Source organism: Micrasema longulum, unplaced genomic scaffold (genome assembly GCF_059751315.1).
Source record: "Micrasema longulum isolate JH-2025_06_02 unplaced genomic scaffold, ASM5975131v1 h1tg000873l, whole genome shotgun sequence".
Taxonomy (NCBI): Eukaryota; Metazoa; Arthropoda; class Insecta; order Trichoptera; family Brachycentridae; genus Micrasema; species Micrasema longulum.
Genome location: NW_028278065.1, coordinates 224,129 through 249,611, shown reverse-complemented (window position 1 = coordinate 249,611; position 25,483 = coordinate 224,129). Strand labels below are relative to the sequence as shown.

General features: G+C 35.8%; 1 protein-coding gene across 2 annotated transcripts; it reads left to right on the top strand.

Annotated features, from left to right (window-relative positions):
- On the top strand, positions 1-24,350 carry LOC148278496 (uncharacterized). 2 transcript variants are annotated; one of them, XR_015823184.1, is made up of 12 exons: positions 1-401; positions 2,989-3,160; positions 5,828-5,933; positions 7,862-7,964; positions 10,030-10,216; positions 13,906-14,148; positions 15,710-15,793; positions 16,722-16,839; positions 18,800-18,974; positions 21,332-21,454; positions 22,926-23,109; positions 24,128-24,350. XR_015823184.1 is itself a non-coding variant. In XM_088231327.1 (12 exons), exons 1-12 carry the CDS (start codon positions 185-187, stop codon positions 24,251-24,253), a joined length of 1,839 nt encoding a protein of 612 aa, XP_088087453.1. In that variant the 5' UTR covers positions 15-184; the 3' UTR covers positions 24,254-24,346. The 2 variants fall into 2 exon arrangements, 1 of the variants encoding a protein (XP_088087453.1); XM_088231327.1 differs by having other exon boundaries at positions 15-401; positions 15,710-15,791; positions 16,719-16,839; positions 24,128-24,346.
- The last annotated feature ends 1,133 nt before the right edge of the window (positions 24,351-25,483 follow it).

The window sequence follows — 25,483 nt, the reverse complement described above, 5'->3', positions numbered from 1 at the left end:
ATGATAGTTATTTTGACAGCTGACATTTGTTACCAAATTGTCACTCTCCGAAGTTTTGTTATTAGTTTATTACCATGAATTGTGCACTAAAGTAGCTTATTTTTGTATGATTTAAGTTTACAAAAATTTAAGACCTTCTAAGCGCATACAGTGGACGTCATTTCAATAGGAAACAGTTAACAATATGGATACAACGAGTGGAAATAGCGATTCTGAAGATGATCTGCCGGTAGGGCATTTTAAAGTTAAAATGGAAACGCAAACTGATGATGACAATGAAGAAATGGACGACGAGGCGGCGGACCTTAACATGACAGTCGAAGCGGAAGGAGAAAATCGTTTATCGTACTCGGGAAACAAGATTATAATCGGCAAAAAGACCAACAAAAAAAATAATAAAAGTGAGTATTTCAAAAACTATTTAGGAATTTTGATTCTAATTTTTTAACACGTTTGCGGTTCTTTTTTCTCTTACTTATTTATTATATATACGGCCTCAGCCAATTACAACAGTTACATGAAGAAACACAAATGCAAGAAACTTAACAAAAAGAACATAAATCTATGTAGCAAAGACAAACAAGGGCAAAACAAATATGGTAAATAATATATACATTTAATCGAAAGATATAAGACTTTGAGCTAAACCATGCCAATCCAACTTTATCCTACACTGTTTAGTCGCGAAGAGATCTATGAAAAGCCGGAAGATCTATTCCAAAGAATTCCAAATCGTGTGATGAATTGACTAATCTACACATTCTGAACATTGGGGCATAAAAACTAAAGTTTCTCTTTGAAGATTGAATAAATAGCAGATTTTGATTTCTGGTGACATGGTTGGGAAGGGAACATGAAAATAAATTGATTTCAACAGATATGGGACATCACTTATGGCATTAAGTATTTTGAAAATGCATATAAGGTTTACCTCAGTTCTACGTCTCTCCAATGAAGACAGATTAAGAGATTGCTCTATTTGAAAATAGGAATAATTACCCCTTTGTAATCCAAGCAACCATGCCACTTTTCTTAGAAAACGGTGTTGGACAGACTCGATATGGTCAATATGAGTCCTGTAGAATGGAGACCAAATAGGAGAAGCGTATTCTAGATGGGGTCGAACTATTGAGCAATAAAGAGTTTGATGGTATTAATATTTTTGAAGTCCGCCATCATTCTATTGATAAAACCGAGAAGTTTGAGGGATTTGTTTACAATATTATCAATGTGTTCATGATAGGAGAGTTTACTGTCTAAAGTAATGCCAAGATTCTTTATAGACGAAACCATTGAAAGGGAAGTATTTTTTAGTTTGTAGTTAAATTGTATAGGTTTTTTCGTCACGAGAAAGATATTATTTTACATTTGTCAATGTTAAGTTGAAGACAATTGATGTCGCACCATTCATTAAAACAATTAATATCGTGATGAAAAAGAAGACAATCATTGGCAGATTCAATAAGCTTAAGTATCTTGTTGTCATCAGCAAAAAGCCAGAATTTTGTACACTATATGATGAATTTAAACACTTATATGATGAAGAGCCACTAAAAATCACTATGGCGAGTACATCCAACAAGCAGTTGTCATGGCCTCGAAGTAGCGCAGAACCGAGATGCTTTCGCTGTAGTGATCGCCAACGTCGGGGAGACGTGATAAGGCATCGCAGAAGAAGAAGAAAATCCAATGAGGAAGTTCAGCCCTGTGGGAAATTGGATATAAAAAATGTATACTTACGCACGGTAAAAATTAGAACATTCAATTTATTTATTTATTTTATAAATTTATTGCATAAAATTAGTATACATATTTGATAACAGGGAATCTATATAAAACAAATTAATATAAAATGAAAACGGAGTGTTCACTGTTTATGATAGTCTTCATCTAACATGGCTCAGCCTGTTCTATGGAGATTTTTTATCTTTCAGAGCATAAGTAGTCCTTTACCAATAAAACAATAATATTTTTAAAAAAGTAAAACTACTTAATTATAAATGCCTAGCTAATCAAATGTAAGAAATCAAAAATAGTTTTTATACAAATACAAAGCGATTAGTGCATCAATGCAGTGCCCTATGCACCATTAGGTGCGGATTGGGAATGATGATGATGATGATGATGTAGTGACTACACAGCACCGTAACACGCGGGTGTTTTTAGGACAGGTTAGATAGGTTAATGTAAAAAAATCAGTTCAAAGACACACCGGCGAATCTCCGGCGTTGGGGGTCAGTGAAAAATTGACCTAGGCTGGCGATTCACTGACTTTGTGTTGCAATGGGTTAATAGGGCAATAGGGCAATTCGATTGCTGAATACGGCTTCTGCGAATAATGTAGATCAGATAATGTACATATCAGCAGTTTAGTAGCTATCTGCTTTCTATTTATTAATTTCTAACTCATGTTTATAAACTAACTCATGGTTATACAAAACAGCCCGTAAAGTAATGCAGACTACAATTGTCAAATATTATTCTTTTTAATTTTAAGGGAGCAGCTTAAAGCTGATATGCTTAAATCTATTTAAATGAAAGTTAGCTGTTGGCGCACTTTACCTTTTCTGAAAACAAATCTAGTCCATTTTTGAACCCATTGAGACTACAAATTGAGATCAGCTCTTGTAGCAGCTCATTTCAACCATCAACAACCCTATTGCTCAGGAAATTCCGTGGATTTAGATTGAATCTCGTTTTCTCCAGCCTGAGACTGTGGCCTCGAAGACGAGCATCTCGTTTAAGCTCGAACATGGGATTCAAATTTGGGCAGCTATAGTGACTGTTGAGTATCTCGTATGTCTCAATCAGGTCACCCCTTTCTCGCCGTTCCTGTAGCGTTGTGAGACCGAGAGTTTCCAGCCTCTCCACATATGGAAGCCGTTTTAGGCTCGGGGTCAACTTTTTAACTCGTCTTTGGACTCTTTCCAACAAATGGATTCCATATCTGAATAAATAAATAAATATATATGCTTTAATATTTTTCAGGTCTGCAAAAGAAATCCAAGTTTAGTAAGACCCTTGCCGGGGAAAACGAGGAGGATGTTTCTGACGATGAACTGTTAAAGTCAGGAGACGAAAGCGGCAGCGAAACTGATGGTGAAGTCACTCCGGCGCTCAGTGGACAATTGGACATGACTGCTCAAAAACAATACCTCAAGTATAGCAATCGAACGTCTTCATATTTCATCTCTAGTCGAAAATTTAAAATCAATATTTCATTTAATATGAAAATCAATAGTTGTATGTAACGGCATTTCTTGTACATAAACAACAAAATAATCAAAACATCCAAAATCAAACTAAGCCAAAAAATATGTACATACAGTCGAACTCTGATGTAACGAGGAAACATTAGTTGACATTTTAGTTCGTGGTTTTCTCCATACAATTATTCACTGTTATAACGAGCTACTTCTCGGACATACCGAACAAAAATACTGTCAAAAATTACACAAAAAATCTTCGATTGTTAAAAACATCATTCTCGAATTAAGAACCTAAGTAATAAAATCCAAACGGTCGGCTAAGGTAAAAGTTAAATACTTCCGGGCGTTGGGATCGGATTATGTTTATGATAGCTATGTAAGTGTCTAGGTTACCTAATTGGATGTTTCGCCAACAATATTGAAAAATGAATACGCTTGGTTTTTAAAAATCCAATCTTTGTGAACTTAGTAAGTGCCGGTTCGGCACATTGTTACAATTTACAGCTGCTTTTGTAGTTTATGAATGACATGCTTGTTTCGGGGGTTTTTACGGGGTTTTTTTTAGATTTTTAATGTTCTATGCTTATTTGAATACACAATAAACATTACAAGTGGGTGATGTCAAATGAGTTCTAAACCAGATCAGTTAAAACTGAACCCCTGAATCATAAACATGTCTACTAACAAGAGGAAATGTCTCTCAATTTGTGAAAAGTGGCAATTTTCCCTAAATTTAAAAAAAAAAAATCTGTATGAATAACATGTACACATCAGGGGCGAACCGTCCATATAATCGATTATTCGCAGCTTACCATTATATTTCACTACCAATAATAATGTTTTATAGTAGTTTTAATTATAGGAGAATAAATAAAATAATCTGTATTTATTATAAATTAACGTCACTGTTTATATCTTCCTCAAAAAATAAATATAAGCTGCTAAATGCGCACCCAGCGCATTGCCCGGTTCCGATTATTGCAGCTTATTTTTCAATACAAAATGTATACTGTATTTTAACATTCAAAAACCCAGTGCGTATATTTTCCTTGCTAAGTTCACTCGCAGATTACAGATATTATTTCAAGCTTCTCTATTTGGAGAGTAGCATTTCGAGCGTTTTTTCCTAAAGACCATTTTCGTTTGATAGTATTCTGTTGACATATGACGCCAGTTTTTTAGTCCGCGCGTTTTAGCTAGTGGCGCCTCGCTCGGTGTCGTCAATTTCTTGCATTATTCATTCTCAGTTTAGAAGGAAACGGAGCTGACGGTTCGGCGCGGCGCAGCGCGGCGGTCACGTGACATTTTTGTTGCAATATTATTGCGATAAAGTTAAAATTATGTATTTTGGCATAAATTAATTAATTTAAATCTAATCTTATTGTTTTTTTTTTAATTTTTCATTAAAAAAAATATATAGTAAAAGAAAAAATATTTTTTTGTGTACATAATGGGAGTGACGTCTTACAATAGAATGTTTACTTTCTTTTATATTAGTACCTAAATAATTTCAGTATAAAATGTAAATTACAAACAAATATAAGGTGTTTTTAATCAGTGCCAAACAAAAAGGAATTATTAATATACTTATTTTATTAGCCTTATTTTTTAACATATTTTATTTTTTTAAACTTTTGCATACATGTACTGTCTTAAAATAATGGAGAATATACCTACATATTACGCAACGTTATTAATTGTTGTTTGTTTGTTGGGTTGTTGGTTAAAATTATTTTGATTAAAAATAAGTAGGTATTGCGTCTTCTGTTGCCAGCAGGTGAAACTGGAGCTGGAGAGATGAAGTTGTTTTTACACAAAACCTTAAAAAAAAAATCCGTGTACCTGGATATACTTTTTTTTTATACGCCTCCACTCATTTGCGAGATTACTTATATGTATGTATGTACATGCAGGTACAAATTATGAAAAAAATTAAAGCTTACCTATAAAAAAAGTCACCGTTCGCCACTGGTACACATATGTACGTACTTGTTTACTTAGTGACAATGTGCTAAAGCGATTGTATAATAAAACCTTTCTCTGGTATAACGAGTAACGCTTATAACGAGCAAATTCAATCGGTCCTATCTTCCTCGTAATAACCAAGTTCATATATTCAATATATTTATGATATATACAGTCAAACTTGGTTATAACAATCACGGAAATAGCAAGATATCGGATATAATAAGGAAACATTAGTTGACATTTTAGTTTGTAGTTTTCTCCATACATTTATTCACTTTTATAACGAGCATCTTCTCGGACATACAAAACAAAATATTGTCAACAGTTGAGCAAAAAGCTGGGCGTGGCCACTTAAACCAGCCAATGACAGGTCATAAGCACTGTAAATGCATAGACTTCCATAGTCCTTTCTCAAAAATGTTTTCCCTCTCTGTTGCAACAATTTTAGATCTATATAACTCCCTAGGGAGGAAATCCAGCTTCTCTGCAAACATTTGGACATACATGTCCAGCAAAGTTAATTGCATAATTAAATTAAAATTACAAACTACTCCTTTATTTTTTATTTCTTGATAACGATCCGGAGCAATCCAGGCGAATGGAGTTCGAATAAACGGAGTTCTTCCGTAATAATCATTTTTTTGTCTTAGGTCAACGCTTGGGTCACCAAATACTGGTGAAGCAGACCAAGGAGTACCAGAAATGACATTGCCAGATAGTTTCGGAGATCCTATCACAGTAGTTACAATCAAACAGGTACATTTATTTATATGTTTCTTATTTTACAACTATTTTATTTTCTAATTCTAATTTTCTAAAGCGATGAGGATAATATTAAGGTGTGGGAGACGAACAAATGTTAAGAAAATGATTCAACTTCTAGATATCATGACAATTGATCAAATAATCAAATTCAATGTTGCCAATGAAATAAACAAAATTATTAAAGAATAGTTCCGAGATATTTTCAAAATAAACTAAAAAATAATGAGTTCTTTCATAGAAACTATGCAACAAGAGGATCTCAAAATATAAGACTGGAAAAGAAATCAAAAGCAATGTCCCAGAACTGCCGCATGTACAAGGGAATACAACTATTTGAAGAAATGCCAGAAAGCATAAAAAATGAAATTAATGTAAATATATTTAAAATTAAATGTAAAAAGTATATATGTGAAAAATATTAGGTAGTATATAGTGTAAATAGTGAATATAATTAATGAAAATGTACATATGAAACAGTTAATATTATAAATTAGGATACTAAGTGTATGAAAGTGATAAATAATGTTAGAATAAGTATAGATGTAAATATTGTGTTGTAAATATATATTAGACTATGTTACATAGAACTAAATAAATAAAAAATAAAAAAATTACCTGCCTCACTGGGTAAGTCTAATCAAGGTAGGAATAACCTTTTTTTTTTGTCGAGTCAGTCTCTTTTTTAAGCAATAATAATGTTTTGCAACAGTGTATCGGAGAGGCCAACATAGTATTTCAAATGAAAATGTAATAATACTTTCGGTTGAAAGATGCCTCTTTTTTCTTCAATAACCTACTTTGTACTCAATATATGTAAAAAAAAACTATATATTTAAGCTTAAAAAAAATTCGTTTTCGCGATACCAACAAAAAAAAACAATAAAAAAATCATATTTCTTAATAGTGTTTGGCCTCCTTTTATAGCCCTTGGGGTCTTATGTATTGAGTAAGGCAACCCATCCTTACAAGGATGATTTATGCCATGTCATCACCATTCCCTTTCTCCGCCTAATGGTGCACAGGGCGCTGCTTTGGTATACCGATTTCAGCGTATCTTGATCATTTTTGTTACATGAAGGTAAGACGATGATCAGTCTTACGCTTCAGGGCCCCGATTACAATGGGAAGTTTACAGAGTTGTCTTCGGCTGTCTACAAGGGAAAAACCGATATTTGTGTACGAAAATAAGTATATTTGCGTGAACGTTAAAGTATCTTTGTCGGTAACCTTGAACCTGTAGCAATTGCACAGAAATCTTTAATCCGAGTAATTTAAAAAAAAATATTTCGTTATCCAAGTGACTTGCTCTTCAAAGAATTCAGAGTACTGAATATTATTCAACAGTATAATATATTACACACATAAATAGAGACATTTACCCGAGCGTCAACCACAACATACATACAAGATACTCTAAATAGGGATCTGATACTAGGTGAAGGGGTCAACACTGTTCTGGCATCGAGACAACACTATTACGTAGGCGAAAAGGTCCATACCTTTTGCCAGAATCGTGGAAAGACGGGAGTATTGTCAAGTTACGGAAGGTGTTGACCTCGCTCTTTCGTGACATTGGTCGTAGGGAGTCAGAAAAGTTGATGCATGCCACGGATTAAGGATTGTTAAAATTGGGTTGTGGCCATGTGGCTAGTATCTCTGACTCACGGCTTAAGGGTCCGTGGTTCGAATCCTACTCTACCCCAACTTGATTTCCATTTTCTAATAGTGAGTTATTTACAACTCGTTAAAAATGGCCCTCAAAATGAAATATTTGTGTAAATCATAAGAACGCAAATATTTATTTTTAAAAAATAAAATTTAAAATATGAGGTTTCCAAGAAACCTGATTTTTTTTTCATTTGAGTATTTGACCTCGTTGCATATTTATGTTTATAATTTCAAATGTCTGTTTTTTTTAGGAATATAATGATGAAGATGAAATAGAAAATATAGAACCAATTTACGATGAAACTGATATTAAAATTGATCCAGAGGTTAAAATCAAACACAAGAATAAAAAAAGTAGGTATAATACAGTCTTTTCATGTTTTTTTTATTAATTTTATTTTTAAGTAAGCCAAAAGTTACTATGGTAATAGCATAAATATATTTATTCACTAGCTGGCCCGACAGACGTTTTCCTGCCCGAACGTTGGCTTGCCTTCGGAAAATACTTTTTATTGATAAGTAGGTACCTAGGTACTTGCTTGTGATTAAATTCCAAAACTAAAATTGGTTAATATTCAAATATTAAATTTAAGTAGGTACTTGTTTATGGTTGAATTCCAAAACGGAAAATAAATCTTTTTTCAAATATGGCATTCTTTTTGCAAACGTCAAACTCCGGTCGTCTCAACAAACAAAGGGGTGTACTTATGTAGGAATACGATTTTTTTAAATGTATTGAAATTAATATTATTTTAGTGTTACCCAAAATACAATAAAAATAAATAAATGCGTAGAAATTGTGAGGAATTTAAGGAAAGAATCCGATTGAGATCCACAAAAAACAAATGATGTTTGTAAACATTCAAAAACAAACTTTTTTTATACACAAAATCTTTCCATTTTTTTGCAAATACAACCCTGGTAGATCGATGAATAAAACATTTATGCTCCTAACTTCTTTTTTACATATTCGATTAAAGATTTTAGTATCTACGAACACGCACAGCGCAAAGATCTATATTTCTCCGAAAACCGCACGTAAATCGGTTAAGCCATTTAAGAGGAGTACGGTGACATCACACGTACAGAGGAATTATATATATAAAGATAAACGTCTCCAGTTCGTCAGGCCAATTACTCTAACGCCACTTTCCACATTATGCAGCCATCTTAATTTTGGCCGGCCTCTGCTTCGTCTGCCTTCCGGAGTCCTATAAAAATCGGTTGTATCCTGGTTTTATATCACGCATAGTACTGCATTATTTTGCACAAAGCTTGGATTGACAGAGGTGACGAGGCCGATGTGGAATCCAAGCTTATTGACTACTCCAACTAACGTCAAAGCATTTTTTCATTTTGTGAGCGAATGGGTAGAAAAATGGGGGAACTGGGTAAAGGCCTACCATGAGTACTAAATCAGTTTAAGATAAAAGGATGCATACTTGGGTACTAGCATTGGTTGTCTGAACTGAACTCTTGTCCGTCTGTGTTGTTTTTGTCCCATAGAAGGGAAATGGTAAATTACAAATCTAAATAGTAGACTAACTCAAGAGAACCACGCGCCGACCATGCTCTAGGACCCGTTTCGTCTGCTTTAAGGTCTGTGAGATTGTTAGGACGATTAAGGTCTTTGCATAGGATTGTTTCTACTGTTGGTATTAGGAAAATGGTTTTTGCGAGGAATTCAGTACTATGAAGAAAAGTAATTTCGCCTGAGTTCGATAGGGATCGTGTTAGGATCTGTGTTAGGATTTTGCCGGTAGTGTCTTGATGATTTGATGTTCCACTGTGATTTGTTATAGATACGTATTGTTTTTCTTCTGTTGATTGAGTGCATGTTGTATAGGGCAAATTATTCTAATGTTTCCTATATGTATTTGGGTTTCGTGTCGTTTGATTGATTTGTTTGTATTACTACGTTCTTCTTCCTTTCCGATGCGGGATCTGGAGCGTACGGCCGCGGTCTCAATTTAGAACTAACACTGTATTCCTCCACTGTAATACTGGGAAATTAGAAAAGGGTGATTGTGCTGACCATGTGTATTTGATTGATCACAAACTGACAAAACTGCAGTGAGGGGTACAATGAAAGTTTTTAAAGTTTATTTGTTTTGTTATTTTCGCGGTTTGATTGTAAAGAAATATTAAATTTTCGCTTAATTAGTTTTAAAAAAAAAATAAAAATTGATATTGATATGCGAAACTGAAGAAAGACTCAAGTCTTTATGAACAGTTTCGGGAAAGGGGTGGATGCTTTCATTGTTCAAAGCTTGGATTTTTTACACTCAATTTCAAGTACATGTGTGATATTTTTTCTCACTATTTCCGTGATCGTTAGAACCGAGTATTTCAAAAATAATTTGTGTAGTGAATCCTTGTAAAATTGACATGTTTTCTATTTGTTGTTTGTGTTTTCAAGTACGGGAAGAATTGACCGACGCCGAACTGGCCGAGTTGAATGTGAAGTTTGTGTACGCGTGTCAAGTGTGCCAACTTGAATTTGAGGATTGCGCGTCGTTGGCCGAACACACGAAGTCGCACAACCAAGTCGGGACTTACCTGTGTCGGATGTGCGAACGCGTCTACCAGACACTGGACGATCTAAGGTAAGCTTGTCTTATATCATTAACCTTTTGCATGGTTTGAAAAAATCATTAAATGGACAGTGGAGGTGGGTTGCACACGGATCGATGAGTGGATCAAGCCTAATAGGTAGGATCACAATATTTTAAATAATCCCACTTCGCCTGTTTATCTGAGAGAGCTCATTCAACCTCTTTCACAACACGGACTATCTCTTCATTCTAGTAACAAGAGAACCCTTTTAATACCCAGTCATCGCTCTAATTTTCTTGCTTCCTCTTTCACAGTAGTAGCCGCTCGATTGTGGAATAATTTACCGGCTAATGTTAGAGAGCCCCTTCTTTATTTACATTTAAGTCAAGGTTGAAATGTCACTATCTAAATATTTAAATTGTTCCTTTATCCTTCTTCTTTCCTTCCCACCCCCTCTCCACTCTTCATAGTATAGTGTTATTTTTTTAAATATATATTTATTTTTGTTGATCTTTGCTTTTAATTTTTGTATAAAATTGTAAGATTCAATATGTCCATGTATTTATAATTTTCTCAGACTGAACGGTTTGGGTAGGTAGGAAGAAATTGCTTTAAGGCAATATGCCCGCCCTTATATGTATATTTATTGTATATGTATATAAAGTGTCAAATAAATAAATAAATAGGTAAAATGTGTGTACTGTTTACGAAATTTAGTCTTTTAGTTTTTTATGATTATTTTAGTTTATTTGCTTATTATGTTAACTTTGTTAAATAACTAATTTAAGGCATGTTTCACTTTTTGTAAAATGTTTCCCTCGGCACGGGACCCAGTAAGGGAACATTATCTTTATATATATATATATAATTCCTCTGTACGTGTGATGTCACTGTACTCCTCCTAAACGGCTTAACCGATTTACGTGCGGTTTTCAGAGAAATATAGATCTTTGCGCTGTGCGTGTTCGTAGATATTAAAATCTTCAATCGAATATGTAAAAAAAAGTTAGGAGTATAAATGCTTTATTCATCGATCCACCACGGTTCCATTCGAGGAGAATGCATTTGCAAAAAAATGGAAAGATGATTTTTTGTGTATAAAAAAGTTTGTTTTTGAATGTTTACATACGGCATTTGGTTTTTGTGGATCTCAATCGGATTCTTTCTTTAAATTCCTTGTAATTTCTACCCATTTATTTCTTTTTATTGGATTTTTGGTAACACTTAAATAATATTAAATTCAATACATTTTTAAAAATCGTATTCCTACAAAAGTACACCCCTTTGTTGGTGAGACGACCGGAGTTTGACGTTTGCAAAAAGAATGGCATATTTATTTTATGTTTTGGAATTCAACCATAAACAAGTACCTAGGTACCTACTTATCAATGAAAAGTATTTTGCCAACGTTTGGGCAGGACAACGTTTGTCGGATCCGCTAGTTCTGTATAAAAAAATAATACAAACAATGTAAAATTATAAACAAATAAATGCATTACTTTAGATAGTAAACTCTCCTATCGTGAACACATTGATAATATTGTAAACAAATCTCTCAAACTTCTCGGTTTTATCAATAGAGTGACGGCGGACTTCAAAAATATTAATACCATCAAAACTCTTTATTGCTCACTAGTTCGACCCCATCTAGAATACGCTTCTCCTATTTGGTCTCCATTCTACAGGACTCATATTGACCATATCGAGTCTGTCCAACACCGTTTTCTAAGAAAAGTGGCATGGTTGCTCGGATTACAAAGGGGTAATTATTCTTATTTTGAAATAGAGCAATCTCTTAATCTGTCTTCATTGAATAGACGTAGAACTGAGATGGACCTTATATGCATTTTCAAAATACTTAATGCTTTAAGTGATGTCCCATCTCTGTTGCATTCAATTTCTTTTCATGTTCCCAACCGTGTCACCAGAAGTCAAAATCTGCTATTTATAAAATCTTCTAAGAGCAACTTTGGTTTTTATGCCCCAATGTCCAGAATGTGTAGATTAGTCAATTCATCACACGACTTGAAATTTTTTGGGATAGATCTTCCGGCTTTTCGTAGATCTCTTCGCGACTAAACAGTGTGGGATGAAGTTGGATTGGCATGGTTAAGCTCAAAGTTTTTGGTCTTTGGTTTTTTTAATATATTGCATACTATTCTTGTTTTGCCCTTGTTTGTATTTGCTAAATAGTTTTATGTTCTTTTTGTTCAGTTTCTTGCATTTATGTTTCTTCATGTAACTGTTGTAATTGGCTTAGGCCGTATGTATGTATATAATAAATAAATAAATAAATAAATAAATATAAATATCCAATATAATATATCAAAAAGTTGATTTATTTGCTTAGTGGCAATATGCAATGGCGATTCTATTAGGTGTTAACATCAGTTATGACGGTTTTTATTCGTCATTTTCATTTGTCATTTGAAAGATTTTTTTTCCTCTACAAGATGTCGTGTTTGCTTTTACATTACATATATTATTTTATTTTATTACAATCTTCAAAATGGAATGTCAAGTAGATGAAAGTTAGCATTTTCGACACCTCCTTCTGTTCGCGTTCAATCGAGAGAATAAAGCCGCCAAAGCTTCTCGTGATATTTATTTTATTTATTTATTAATTCATTTTTTTTCCACAAAATAAACAATGATTAATAATAAAAGCGATGTGACCTCACTGGGGTTACCTGTGCCGAGGACACTTAAGGCTGTAGTCTGGTAAAACGCAAGCAAAATGAGGAAATCATACGTTTTTGCCATTTAAAAACTAATGTTCTTTTTTAATCGCGCAATAATAAAAAAAGAACATAACATAAATGAGATAAAAACAATGATTTTCAAAGGTATTTCTGTTAAAAATATACTTAAAAGTTTTATGTAACTAAAATATAATTACTTTTAGACCGGCAGATTACGCCATTTCAAATTTTGTTCTTCATCTCTGTTGTAATATGTTAATATAAACAGCTCCCTAGGGAGTTGACTCCAGTCCTTGTCTACGAAAATTCGGACAAACTCAAAATATTGTTGATAAATCCACCTGGTCCATGAAGAAGTATAGAAATTGAAAAAAATAAATTTTAAGGCGTTGCCTAGTCTAGTATGTAGGTGAAATAATTCAATTAGATGAATCCCACCCGCATAAAAAATGGTTTCAGCTCTTTAACTTCACAAACATCAATAGATGAAAGAATTGAAGGAATATAGATGTTAAAATATATGCAGAATGGTGAATGTTACACAGTGTGTAAAGTGGCCACTTAAACCAGCCATTGACAGGTCATCCCTGTAGATGCCTAGACTTCTATATTACCTTCTCTTAAATTTTCTTCATCTCTGTTGTAATATGTTAATATAAACAGCTCCCCGGGGAGATGAATCCAGTCCTTGTCTACAAAAATTTGGACAAACTCAAAATATTGTTGATTTCAAATTTAGACTAAACTCAGGTATCTGGGATCTCAATAAAGACTAAGTATTGAACTAAAATTCGTTGTAATAATTTTAAAATAATAAATTGAACATGAAAGTGACCGAAGCAAATTTTTTTTTTTTTTCAAAGCTTACCATGAGAAATGTTCCTCAGAAGTTTCGCGGTCTGGCCCTGAAAAACCGTGTAAAAATCAATTATAACTATGATGGTACAACAATCATTTAGCCTTTTTACTGTCGATACTTATTGCAATTTATGCACTGATTTATGAATGCAAATTAGACCACTGCGACTTTGTTCCAGGCTGCACATGATGTCGCACATGCGCGGCGGGAGCCACGTGTGCGGGGAGTGCGGCAAGGCGTACCACCACTCGCAGAGCCTGGCCGCGCACCGCAAGCGCTGGCACGGCGCCGCACGCACGCACGCGTGCACCGTGTGCGGCCGCGCGTACGCGCTGCGCAACGACCTCACCACGCACATGCGCAGCCACACGCGCGACATGCACGAGTGCGGCCTGTGCGAGAAGGTGTTTCGCACCGAGAGGTAACGGCGTCTTCCTCTACTGTAAAATTCTTACCCATTACTACTAAATGCACCCTTTTACAAGCATTACTACTACCCATTCTAGATTACGCTGATGTTTCCATGACTGATTTAAGCTGTGAGCAACTCGACTTCAGAATACATGCATAAGGTACATTTTTGGTCTTAGGAAATATGACCCCATTTCTGATTATCGTAGGCAACTGAAATGGCTCAAAATTAGACAGCGGAGAGACTATCACTCCCTCTCACTTCTGTTCAATGTACTTCATAGTCCTAACGCTCCTATATACCTGCGTGAAAAATTTCAAGGCTTATCAGTTCATGGTTTATCTCTTCGTTCTAATTCTCAAAGCACTCTCTTAATACCCATCCACAATTTCTCTTTCTTCTCTAACTCACATAGTGTCCATGCGGCTCGACTGTGGAATCATCTCCCATCCACCATCAAAGATGTTACTACATTATCTGTGTTTAAATCACGTCTGAAGAAACATCTCCTTTCTCTTCCTTAATCTCTCCTCCTTTCCTCTTTTTTCCTTTTTCCCATTGAGTAATAGTTTTGATTTAAGGTAATTTATAAACAAATACGTTTATTTCTATAATTATATATTTTTAGCTTTTTAATCTTTATTTTCTATTGAATATGTTCTGTAACTTTATTTGAATTATAAAAATAAAACTTTAATTTTATCGGTTGGTTGGAAGAAATTGCCATTTGGCAATAAGCCCGTCAATGTACAAATAACATTATGTACAAAAAGTTAAATAAATAAATAAAGAGATAGCAGACATGTCACTCAGATATAGACAGAAGTAACAGACATGTCACTCAGAAGGGTACTAAAGAACAGACATGTCGATAGGTAGATATTATGCTGATCTTGTAGTAAGGAAGACAGAGGTAATAGAACAACAAAACAACAACAAACCATCACGCCGTTTTCCCGTAAGGGTAGGCAGAGAAGATAAAACGCCACATCACTCTATCTTTGCATACAGATTTCGCTTCCTCTAAATTCATACATCTTCTCGTGCACGTGCGCCGATTATTCCGACTTTTGACAGTATTTGTTGGATTAGGTCATGCCATGTCTTTCTCGGTCTTCCTCTATTTCTGCATCCATCAACATTCGCATTGTAAATATTCTTAGCCGTTCTTTCGCTGCCCATTCGCTCTACATGTCCAGACCAACGCAGAGCTCCTTTCTTGGTTTTATCAATGGTGCCTATCTCAGCCTTACATAACGTACGGATCTCAACATTTGCGCATCTATCGTAGATAGTTTTACCACACATTCACCTGAGAGATAGCATTTTGACAGCATTCAGCCTAATTTCATCCCTGTTTTCCAGGTCCATACATTGCTCCTATGCATCAGAATTGGGACCAGGGCTCCATTATGAACTGCTAATTATACCTTCGTATTTTACAATATGTTGGTTTTAAAATAAATAAAAAAAAGTATTAACCAATTTACTTTTGAGTTATGTGTCGACCAGCTTCGTGGTTGCTTCCTCATCGTGTCGTATTTCATGTCAGTTCTCGTATTGATTTCAGATATCTCCGCATTCATACTAAACACGTCCACTTGGGTCACAAGTTCGTAACCATCGAATGCCAGATCTGTCACAACACTTTCAGGTATTATTTGTTTGATTTAACTCTTGTGTGAAGTAAAAACACGTCTGAACTGTTCAGAGTTAGGAACTCAACTGATTTAATGACACAGATTACACGCCTTATAAAGCAATGCGCGATGCGAGCCGTCCCACCCGCTCCGGCTGCCTGGGAGTGGTGGGGGTAGCTCACTCCCACCACTGCCAGGCAGCAGGTGGCGTAAATACGGGCGCCTAGCTCTTTTCCTTCACAGAAGTCAACAGATGGAAGAGTAGAAGAAATGTGGATGTTCAAACTATGACAGAATGGTGAATGTTACACAGTGTGTAAAGTGGCCACTTAAACCAGCCAATGGCAAGTCATAAGTCCTGTAGATGCCTAGACTTCTATATTACATCTGAGTGAGATTCTTTTAAATATGAATAACTCCCTAGGGAGGAAATCCAGCCAGTCAGCAAGCATTTTGACGTACTCAAACATTGTTGAATTAACTTCCTGTTAAAAGAAGAAGTATAAAAATTGGAAAATTGTTTTCAGGCGTTGCCTAGTAGGTGATTTGGTTCAGCCGGATGAATCTCACCCACGTGATAAATGTTTCAGCTCTTTTACTTCACAAAAGTAAAAGAGCAAAAAATAATTATGTTTGCTACGCAAACAAAGAAATTATTTACCACATTCTTTGTTTTGTCAAAAAGAAAATAAGAAGCAGAACCCTGAAGCTCTTGGGCGACTGGTATTTAAGTGAAGCTACTGGACAGGTGAATAAAGCTCTCAAAAAGCAATGGGTTTAATTTCTAGGAATATTTTTGTACGACGAATGTAATAATCTGTAAGGGTTGGTAAATAAATTTTCAAATAAAGTAAAAATTGTAATAATTTAATAACATTTAGAAAAATTATTGTTTTTTAGGCATCTTAAGTGTTACATGAATGTGGTTTTGACTTTTTGCAGAAGAAAAATCTGTTGAATCATATGAAGTCGCACGAGGAGAAGATTCACAAGTGCCATTATTGCGGGAAGTGTATGACCACTTCGTATAGTCTCTTGGCACACATACGGCGCCATGAAGGTATGTTAATGTTCTTGCAAGAATTTGAGATTCGAAACATTTATGAAAACCTTTCTCGCAAGATTTCATGATTTGTAACATCCATGAAAACTTTTTTTGCAAGATTTACAACATCCATGAAAACCTTTCTTGCAAGATTTACAACATCCATGAAAACCCTTCTTGCAAGATTTACAACATCCATGAAAACCCTTCTTGCAAGATTTCGTGATTTATAGTATCCACGAAAACCTTTCTTGCGAGATGTCATGTTTTATCAATCCATAAAAACCTTTCTTGCAAGATTTATAACATCCGTGAAAACCTTTCTTGCAAGATTTACAACCTCCCTGAAAACACTTCTTGCAAGATTACATGATTTATTACATCCGCGAAAACATTTCTTGCAAGATTTCGTGATTTATAACATCCATTTAAACCTTTATTGCAAGTTTACAACATCCATTTAAACCTTTATTGCAAGATTTACAACATCCATAAAGACTTTTCTTGCAAGATTTCATTATTTATAACATCCACGAAAACCCCTTTTGCAAGATTACATGATTTATGACATCCATGAGAACCTTTCTTGCAAGATTTACAACATCCATAAAAACCTTTCTTGCAAGTTTACAACATCCATGGAAGACCTTTCTTGCAAGATTTACAACATCCATCTAAACCTTTATTGCAAGATTTACAACATCCATAAAGACTTTTCTTGCAAGATTTCATTATTTATAACATCCACGAAAACCCCTTTTGCAAGATTACATGATTTATGACATCCATGAGAACCTTTCTTGCAAGATTTACAACATCCATAAAAACCTTTCTTGCAAGTTTACAACATCCATGGAAGACCTTTCTTGCAAGATTTACAACATCCATCTAAACCTTTATTGCAAGATTTACAACATCCATAAAGACTTTTCTTGCAAGATTTCATTATTTATAACATCCACGAAAACCCCTTTTGCAAGATTACATGATTTATGACATCCATGAGAACCTTTCTTGCAAGATTTACAACATCCATAAAAACCTTTCTTGCAAGTTTACAACATCCATGAAAGACCTTTCTTGCAAGATTTACAACATCCATAAAAACCTTTCTTGCAAGATTTACAACATCCATTTAAACCTTTATTGCAAGATTTACAACATCCATGAAGGGTTTTCTTGCAAGATTTCATTATTTATAACATCCACGAAAACCCTTTTTGCAAGATTACATGATTTACAACATCCATGAGAACCTTTCTTGCAAGATTTACAACATCCATGAAGACGTTTCTTGCAAGATTTACAACATCCATTAATACCTTGCAAGATTTATAGCATCTACGAAAACATTTCTTGCAAGATTTCATGATTTATAACATCCATGAAAACCTTTCTTGAAGCAATTAGAGATTTGAAACATAATTGAACCTTTTTTTTTAACAGGATTGTAATTTTTGTAATTTTATCATAATTCGATCAAGACACAAAGGTGGAAAAGTTCTTAACAAATATACCTGTTAAGATTACCTGTCATCAGCTGGTTTTTTTGGCGAAAATGAACGGTAACGCAAGACTAGGACGACCAAGGAAGACGTGGCATGATCAGATAAACCAAAATTTTAAGTCTGGTCATGTCAAAAGCAGACAGAACCGAAGGGCATGTATGACAAGATGTATGAATGTGGAAGAAGCTAGGAATGTATGCCAGGACAGACGTTTGTGGTGGTCCATTCTCTCTGCCTACCCCTACGGAGAAATGGTGTAATGGTAGTAGTAGTAGTAGTAGTAGTAGTAGTAGTAGTAGTAGTAGTAACATGGAAGTGTGGAGTAGGGATATAACTTGGTATATGGAGATCCCGTTATACTGGGATCCCACGAGGATTTCTGATACCGATCGGAGAGAGATTGCACGTACAGGATCTTGAGATATGTAATTTTATCTAAATTTTTCTATATATCTAAATTGTTGCAGGAGTGAAGCCATTCGTGTGCGAGATTTGCAACAAGGCCTTCGTGGACAAGGGCAAGCTGTCCCGCCACATCCACTCGCACCGCGGCACGCGAGACTTCCAGTGCGACATGTGCGAAAAAAGTTTCTCAGAGAGCCAATACCTGAGGCAGCACAAGCGCACGCACGACCAAACCAGGTATTCAATTGGGTGTTGTTCAACATCTGCATCAACTCTCCCTGCATCTAATAACTTTAATATCTCCATAAATATAATGAATGATGGGTTGAGATTTTCCCTATTCCTTCGTTATACATTTTCGTATCGGTAAAAATGCACCAATACAATAGAAAGTTTACCAATGTGTCGCATGTTGTTCGTAGTAGAAGAGTAATCCTAATATATAATTGTCTCGCACACTCTTTACGTCTCACTCTCGATAATACGGGTATATTTGGGAGCGAGAGAGACAATTTTTATGCATAACACGCGCGAACAGCATTGTTCCTTGTAATTCTCCCAGACGCCCGTTAGCTGCGTTAGTATTAGTAGCTGCTCGGCTTTCGTTGGGGGCGGTTCTTTTGCGCGCACTGAGACCATGAATTAATGTTTTTAGAAATTAGATTAAAAATATCATCACTTTTGACTTCAACTATAAATAATTGAAGCAATCGCCGATGAATATTACACTTTTACAATTTAAAATCTCTCATTTTTTACATGTGTAGTCACTACACAGCACCGTAATGCGCGAAAGTTTTTAGGACAGTAAGGGAAAGGTTTTTTTATTTTTTATATAGGAGTTGCTTTATTATTTACCTTGCTTATGATATACAAGGTTTATTTCAAATAACTGGATTTTTCTGCAATTCTTTTACTTTAAATTTAGCTAACTGTTGGGGATCAGGAAGGATACACTAAAGTGGGCCAGTCAGGAACTTCTCAGCATTTGCTCATGTGGAGAGAAAACCATTTAAAACTCTTCAGGAGAAGCCGGCCCGTTGGCAGCAGTCAACAGGCCTTCCGTTCCACTAGACGAGTGTTCGGCATTTCTTTCTCTACTCTGGTTTATTTTACCAATCGACAAAAAAAAAACAACTTTTTCTCAAATTCCTATTTAAAATACGAAAGAAAAATAAGTAAATTTCAAGGACAAATTAAATTCTGACAGAACTGTCGGTTTTGAAAACGAACGGCTAGATGCAGAGATAACTGGCTAGGTGCTGCCGTATTAACATATAGCAGCATCTAGCCGTAAAAATATCGCCACTTTAAAAATTTTATTTAATTATTTTGTTTTTTCCACATTTTTTTCTTATCTTTCTGAGAGCATGCATCGCAATCTCAATAGAGCCGGCTTTAATAATAATAATAATTATGGATAACTTATATAGCGCCATTTTCGTAATATAATACCTAAAGGGCGCTTTACAAAGTGATTATATAAAGATATAAATTTAATATTGACTTTTAAATTTAAGAAAAATAATGTACTTTTTCATATTACTTTTCCACCACATGCTAAGAATTTATTCAAATGATTTAGAGAACAGTTTCGGACCTCTGCTGGGAGAGCATTCCATGCCGTAGGGCCTGCGACCACAAATGCACGTTCGCCGAATTTAGTGCGCTATTTGCGTAGAGGTATAATAACTTTTCCTTTCGACGTAGATGTAGCTGATCTAAGCGTAAGACGTCTGTCAGCTAGTTCATCTGGAATGCAGAGTTCCCTTAGATATTCTGGAGCAGAGTTGTGCAGTGACTTATACATAAGCCAACAGAGTTTGTATTCCACCCTCTGTGGAAAACGTAGCCAGTGCAATTCTCGAAGTAGTGGAGTGATATGACTGAATTTAGAGATTCCAAAAATAAGTCTCGCTGCAGCATTTAGTACAGCCTGTAGATGAGTCATTTTATTCATTGGTAGACCTGCGTAGATACCATTACAATAATCGACTCTAGACACTACAAACGCATTTATTAATTGGCGGGCGGCATCAACTGGCAAATTTTTGCATATGCATTTAATATTTGCAATACGTAGGCAGATGTTTGAAAAGTTAACTATACCATCTTAGAACTGTAAAATGTCATATCAAATATCAATCTTATGTACAAGCTAACATTTTTTGTTTTAATTGAGATTGATTTCAAATTTTAATTGTTTGAAGTAGCTGTTTTTCTATCACAGAAGCCTTTTTAAAACATGAATGAGAACTATTTAAAATTTTAACTGAGTTAAGTTTCAGCGTCACTTATTGGTTGAATTCGATCATACGACGTCAGAGATGACAAGACAGTAGAACATACTGAGGTAGATAGGAGATAGAAGAGAAGTTCAGGATACCGTTAACATCCTGATACATACCAATAAAGATAGCCCCTCAGTAATAAAAAATAAACATGCTGCTTTTTCATTTCGATATAATTTTAGAACTAGACGATCGATTTATGTTTGTTCTTGATGGGATCTTTTGTGGGTTGAATCCAGTGCTTATTTGCAAGAATTTAAATATGTTCGTTGATTATTATATGAATATTTTTTTCCTTTTTAGAGAATACCCGTGCAGAATTTGCGATGCGAAATTCAAAAGTATGAACTCCGTCTGGTCGCACATGAGGAAGCATACGCACACAGATCGCTACGAGTGCCATTTCTGTGGGAAAACCTGCTACAGGTAACTCGGAGAATGTTTTTATGCGTAGCAATTGATAATTTGTAATTATTATTTATCTTTATATGTAAATATAATTTTTCTGTACGTGTGATGTCACTGAACTCCTCCTAAACGGCTTAACCGATTTATGTGCGGTTTTCAGAGAAATATAGATCTTTGCGCTGTGCGTGTTCGTAAATATAAAAATCTTGGCGTGCGTGGAAAGTATGCCAGGAAATAGTGGTATGGCGTTCTATCCTCTCTGCCTACCCCTTAGTATAAGACTTTGAACTAATCTGAGAAATTAGCAATTTTGTTTCACGTGTTCTATTTTTGTCAGTTAACATTTTTACTATCGAGATGGGGTTCCACAAAAAAAGTGACCAATAATAATTAAGGTTCCATAGACAAAAAATGGAAACTGCCGTTCTAAAGAATACGATATTATGTTTATCAAATAATCAAGTTGTAGTCCTGTGGCTAGTATCTCGGACTCACAGATCAAAGGTCCGTGATTCGAATCCCACTCTACCCCAACTTGATTCCCATTTTCTAATAGTGAGTTATTTACAACTCGTTGAAAATGGCCCTCAAAATTAAATATTTGGGTAAATCATAAGAACGCAAATATTTCTTTATTTAAAAAAAAAAAGTTTATAATAATAATGTAAAAAAAACAGATTAATTATTTTTTTTTAGATTCTAATTTGTTTTTTACCTTCTTATGACTGCATGCCCAGTTCCAAAAGTCACCGCACGCACTGATCTATATATATGTTTGGATAATTTATAAAGCGTCATTTTTGTGAAAATCACCTCAAGGGCACTGGGCCATATACTGCGGATGCCTCCTGGGAACCTTAACCACACTTGCCTACTTTACGAGGCGTCAGGTTCTCGACGTCCTGGACGTTTCTGTTACAAGTTGTATCGGTATATCGAAAAAAAATTCCTGACTCTTCAAAAGCCACGTTATCTAAGCCATTACCACCTTAATCTGATAATTGATTGAAAATGTAAATAATAATAATAATAACAACTTCTTTCTTTTTTATATTTTAAATAATAAAATTTAGAACATTATTTCTTTTTGTCTTTTTTAAGCCCCATAAAAAGCCCACGTGCGTGAGCGAGATAAGAAGACATAGTGTCGTTCGCGCTCACGGATTTCGCTCGGGATGCGAACAGTACCAACGTCGAACAGTACCAACGTCGAACAGGTCTCTAATTCTCATGCGGCGCAAAATTTAAACGACAGAATGAATTATTTTTAAGCGTTTGGTCCAGATTTGGTAATTTTGAAATAAAATTAATAGACAAGCCCGGCTTTTGGGCTTCTATGGAAATACCGCCTACTTCCACCGTACTTCTATATCTATACTTTAAACTTGTTTTAGAGTATCCTGCACTATCGCCCTAATATGACTAGAATAAAAATATATTATTGTTATTATATAAATGTAATGATGGTTATACGCTATTCTGATTTCAGGCCGGACCATCTTCGGTCTCACCTCATCAGCCACACGGGCATTAAGGACTTCCAGTGCGAGATTTGCTCCAAGAGATTTGCCAAGTCGTATGACCTGACGGAGCACAGGAGGTCTCACAGCGGGGAGAGGCCGTACCACTGTGCACCTTGCGGGCGCTCATTCGCCAGGCACGGGGAATTCAGAGTAAGCCTAGTGAATATAAAACAAGTTGATAGATACAGCTAGAGAGCATCCTTGGGGAGGGAACGGGACTCCTTACCCGTACCCACATTCTATCCATTACTCTCCCAGACTCCTTACCCTGTTCCACATTCTATGCATTACTTCCTGTATCCTCTCTATGTCTCCTCCTAAACTTCTTACCTTATACCATATTCTATGTATTTCTTTCCTAGATCATCTTATAACCATAATTTTGTGGTCAAACATTTCAATAGATGTTAGTAAATATTTATATATAACTACTTACTGACTTTTTTATGTCCTTGGTTTCAATCCTCTAATTTGAATTGGTTCGCAGCAAAGCTCTGCATCTCCTCTGCCACTCGGTCTGTCCTGTGTGGCCCTCTTTAAGTCTTCACATGACCTGCAGCTCATGTCTTCGGATAACTCGAGACAAGATCTGGACTTTTTTGGTGTAAGTCTTTATAGATTTAAAAAATCACTAAGATAGACCGGATCTTGTCTTGAGGTAGTAATTTTTATTTTTTTGTCCTAGCTTTAATTTTATTTAGTTGTATTTTATTTGATTAATACCTGTTTTTATTACAAGAAATTGTATTTACCATCGTTAGAATGGACTGCATAAGTCCAAAATAAATAAATCTACGGGGTATTCTCAGCGAGGGCGCCCCCTGTAGTTTGTCTTCTCTATTACTTCATGTAGGAGACATTCATGACGTACTGTGTCCAATCCATCTAGCATGTTTTTTGGAGATGGTCTTAAGCTGGTGCCTTCCTCCTTCAGCTCTACTAAGAAGCTTGTCATTCGTGATGCGGTATTTCCAGAAAATTCCCAGAATTCTTCTAAAGAACCACACCTTGAAAGCCTCTACTCTTTTCTAATAGGCGCCATGTCTCGCAGCCGTAAATTAAGACAATCCATACATAGCTCGACGAGAAGCTTGTTTAGTTTTAGGTCTACATTATTCGTTTAAAAAATTATAACCTAACATTTATTTATGTAAATTTGATGTTCCAGAAACACAAGATGAGCAAATACCATCGGGAACGAGAATCGGATAGTACCGGTTTACCTCCTAACGCCACTCTACAAGATTCTGGCTCTCCGATCTCTGACATAACCGTCCCTGCCACATCTGTCTAAGCCGGCAATACGCAATCCGCAGCCCACCGAGCTTTTGCGTGCGGCCCAAAACACATTTATTATCAGGAACATGATTTTTAATAAATCTTGCAATCTACGTTTTGATTATCTTTTTGAGACATTATCACCCGTTGTTTATCACATAATCAGAGCAATTTTTCAACACATAGTTGATTCTTATAAAGATGCATATTACAACTAACTCTTTGGGGCCAAGAGCCCTGTGTTAATATCAATAATAATAATAATATTTGGCTGATTTATATAGTGCCATTGTCACAGTAAAGTGTCTATTTGTCGTTGGATAACAGTGGCTGTGAAAATCTATGCATATTTGTCTTTGTCTAGTTTGAATCATTTTCAAGCCTTCTACACCACTGACATATGCATATTTTACTTACACGAGTGGGATATGATTTTGACACGACTACACTCTTCATTCAGCATACTCGGCTCCGGATTCCTGGCCCTTCAGTTGCGGGATACTGCGGGTTCGATATTAACAACGCGCGCAAAGGATAAACATTTTTTATTGTACAGTAAAAGCACAAAACATCAATCTAGATGTATGGAAAATACATATATGTATATATCTTAATGAAATAACAGTTTGAATGGAGGAGTATGAAATTCCTAGATGGAAGGAAAGTGAGTAAATTTACAGGAGAAGTGGAGAGCTCTCGCAGTCTGTGGAACCCGTGAACTAGAGATGAGACTTGTCTAGTGCGGCCGATACTCGGTTATACAGCAGTTAATGCAATACTCGTTCTAAGTCAACTTATTCCTAGGGTAGCGTTAGGTTCGTAAACAATATCTGCAGGGAAGGCTCGCCGCGGTCAGACAGAGAGTCGATCGTATAAGATATGCTTTGTATAAAAATCCATACAAAAAAAATATATATTTACAAAACAGAGGCGCCGCGAGGGAAACTTTCCACGACCACTTAAAATAATATTAAAACACTAAAGTTCATAGGACTGACGGTACTCCGCACGGTTCAAGCTTAACTGCATATTGTAATGTACGCCGTCGTCGGTCTTCAGAAGTCGAAGGTGTCCACGCGGCCGGCGAAGGGCGCGGGGCGCTCGCGCGGCCGGTCCTCGCGCAGCAGGTAGTAGGCGGGCTCGGGCGAGGCGCGCTTGCGGCGCGGGCGGCGCGGCAGCGTGGCGGCGCCGTCGGGCGGCGGCGCCGGCGGCGGCGCGCCCAGGAAGTGGCGCAGGCTGCCGTCCG